The following is a 3,636-nucleotide window of genomic DNA, read 5'->3' on the forward strand; positions in this document are numbered from 1 at the left end:
CAAAGAGTTTAAAAAGTATTTTTTATTAAAGAAATTTTATTTAAAAGAACTGTTAATAAAATAACTTTTTAGATTTCTTATAAACTTAAAATAGTAATAAATTAATATGAAACGAACCAAATCTAATCCATTAGTTATTCAATTAAATAATTTTAATCAACATTTTGAAAGATTATTAGCATTAGGAATTATTGCATCATCTCCAGCATATCCACAATTAGTAATGGTTTGTTTTAAAGTTATAAATAATCAATAATAAAATAATAAATATTATAGGCTAATGTTGATAAAGTTAAAGAATTACTTGAAAAGTTTCAAATAGGAATTATTAATATTAATGATAGAAAAACATTTGATACATTATTTGAGTTTTGGGCACATTTATTATATATTTGCAAATATGGACATATGAGTAGTTCAATGGTTTCAATATTTAATATTCTTTATCAATGTATCTCATTGTTTGTTTTTCAATGATTCTTTTGTTCAAATAAATGGAAATTATCTTATTTCTAGAACGTCATTTTCAGACATGGCAAACCAATTATTAAAAAAAGAAACAACTCAAGACCTTCTTAATATTTATCAAAGTTATGTTGTTAGTTGTAGAGAGACATATTTATTGATAAGTCAACTCTTAGAAAAGACAATCAAAAGTATTGTTGGACAAGAAGCATTAGACAAACTAACATTACAAAGTTCAGATGATATTTATTTCCAATTATCAACAAAAATTAAATTGAAAATGCCAGAAGGAATTGATATTGTTATAAGTAAAATTGTTGGTGCATTAAGTGTTGTTGATAAAGAAATATTAAATATCATCAATACAATTACACAAAGTGAAATTAATAGAAGTACAACTATTGCACATTATAATTGTCATTTTTTATTAGATTTTATTCCAACTACAAGTGTTTTAAGACAAGGAGAATTACAATCAATGATTCCAATTATTCTTATATATCCAAATCCATTCATGTTTATTGTTTGGTTTATTCCTCAATGGATTAAATCATTAAAAATGATAGGAGTAGTTAAAGAAAAAGTTATTAGAAGTAGTGAATTTTTTATGTATAAAAAATGGTTTTTTGAAACACTTGGTAAGATGATGAGGAAGGTTCAGAGAATAAAAGAAAATACAGCATTTTCTACTTGTTTTAAATCTATTATTAAAGAAAATGATATTACTGATGTTAATGAATTATTATTCATTATTAAAACAAATACTAATATTTATGATACTAAACAAATGACAAGAATGGGTAAAATGATAGAGAGTGTATTAAGATATTATATTAAAATTAATAATGGATTAATAAGTTTATTTGATGATACATTTAATGTACATGACTTTATTCAAATAATAGATATGTCAATATTAGCAGATCATTTAGAATCATTATTAAAATTATTAGGATTAATTTATGATATATTACCTTATTTTATTAAGACATCTCGAGATGTGTTATTATTGGACTATCTTATTAATAAAAGATTCTCATATTTTTTCTTTCATTGGTCAGATCTTATTCGTACTGCTTTCTTTCATATTATTTTATATCGTTCATTATTCATAAAATCAACCCATTTATTATCTTCAAAATTAACACCATATGAAATAGACCAATATAATAAAAGAAAAACTGAATTGTATGATCCTAAAGAACAAGATATGAATGTTTATATATCATTAAAAGAAAGAATAGATATGCTTACTAGTATTATTAATTCTCTTCCATATGAAAAACATTTAAATGAATTAAAGATGATAAAAGCAATGAATGAATTTACCCAAGAAAGAAAAGAATATTTTAATTGGTTAAACAAAAAGAATAATAATAATTTTGATGTTCCAACAATTATATCAACAATAGATATATCAAGTGAATAAAATAAATAAAACAAAATATTTTTGTGTCTATTGAATTTTTTCGGACTTTAAGAAAAGAAGTGTAATTTCTTAAAATAAAGATAATTTTTGTTTTTAAAAAACGGAAAAGAAATTTTACACAATCTTGTAATTTAATTTCTATTTGTTTTATTTGTTTCTTTGAATGGAAGATGGTATTAAAAAAATTACATTTGAATCTCTTCAAAAACAATGTGAGAAAGTTAAATATCAGTTTGTGTTTATTTTTATTTTTTATTATTATTACAGTATTTAAATTGTAATTAATAAAATTCTTACAAATACAGTATAATGGGTTTTGAATTTCAACAAGCAAATAAAGTTTTAACTAATTTGTTATTGTTAGCAGATAGTCAAACTAATTTACCCATATCATCTAATGTAACTTCTATTATTTCATATTTTATTCAATCATTATCTAAAAAATCTCAAGTTGATTCATTAAAAGATAAAAAAGCACGGTTATTATGGTTTAGGAATTATTTTATTGGAGTATTAATATCTATTATAACTAATGTCGATTTAACTAAATGTAAAATGGCTGTAATTTGTTTAAAAGAATTATTATTATTATTAAGATATACTCCACGATATGAACAAGATGAAGGAATAATTACTCTTTGGTCAACAATTAATAATTTATATCAAAAAACACCTAAAAATTGTGAAAATTTACTTCAAGTTTTTAGTGGGTCATTAAAAAAATTATATAAACTTACTGGAAGTATTGATGGAATGAATAATTTAATGGTTAATGTTTCATTTGATGCAATGAGTATGTGTAGAAATTCTATTGAAAGAAGTGCTAAAGTTCAATATTTTATGACAATTTCACGATATGGAAATATGAGATATACTAATACACTTTCTATATTATTACCTATTGTAACTCCTCTTTCTTTAATTAATGCAGATTTATTAAATACAATGTCTCATGAATATTGTGATGGATTATTATTTATTGCTCATCATAATGAAGAATTATCTAAAAGTATTCATTCAATGCAAATTTATGAAAGACTTGATGTTGATGGTGTTTTACAATTTATGAAAGAATTAATAAAAGAAGACACAGATAAATATTCATTATCTACATTTAATTTTTATTTATTATTCCATACAGCAAGTTGGATTGGATTAAATTGTAATAATATTATTACCATTACAAATTCAATAGATTTATTGATTGAATATTTCTTTGTTATATTGAAGAAAAATAAAAAAAATTATGATTGGATGATAATGATTCTTATTAATAAAATAATATCTGTGTTTATCACTACAAATTCAGTTCCTTTAAATAATGCTTGTTTAAAAATAATGACTATGATAATTGAAAATCGTGTTGATTTACTTATGAGTATAGAACAATTATTATTTAAACAATTTAATGATAAAGTAAATAAAGAAATAAAATCCAATAAAGATAAACGAGAATATATCATTTATTATTCTTCTATCCTAAGTTCAGGTAAAACACAAAAAGAAAAGATGTGGTTATATGAAATAACTCATGAATTTGGTATTAATTTATCTTCATTTCCTTCTTATTTTAAAGTTGAAGGTTCAAGACAAATTCAAGGTGTTTTAATTGCATTATCTAAGATTATTATATCTTTAATCCAATTAGGTCCATCTAAAAACATTTATCTTATCCCTTTTTTAAAATCATTTCTTAATTTTGAACCAACTCAACCTCCAATTGTAAAACAAACATTTATTCA

General features: G+C 21.8%; 1 protein-coding gene across 1 annotated transcript; it reads left to right on the forward strand.

Annotated features, from left to right (window-relative positions):
* Nucleotides 1-106: 106 nt before the first annotated feature.
* On the forward strand, nucleotides 107-1,894 carry ENU1_123550 (hypothetical protein; the record flags this gene model as incomplete). The annotated part of the gene is made up of 3 exons (XM_008859885.1): nucleotides 107-238; nucleotides 277-461; nucleotides 517-1,894. The coding sequence occupies 3 exons, from the start codon at nucleotides 107-109 to the stop codon at nucleotides 1,892-1,894; spliced, it is 1,695 nt and encodes a 564-aa protein (XP_008858107.1).
* Nucleotides 1,895-3,636: the final 1,742 nt, after the last annotated feature.

The sequence above is a fragment of the Entamoeba nuttalli genome, assembly GCF_000257125.1.
Source record: "Entamoeba nuttalli P19 unplaced genomic scaffold asmbl_5200, whole genome shotgun sequence".
NCBI classification, from domain to species: Eukaryota; Evosea; order Mastigamoebida; family Endamoebidae; genus Entamoeba; species Entamoeba nuttalli.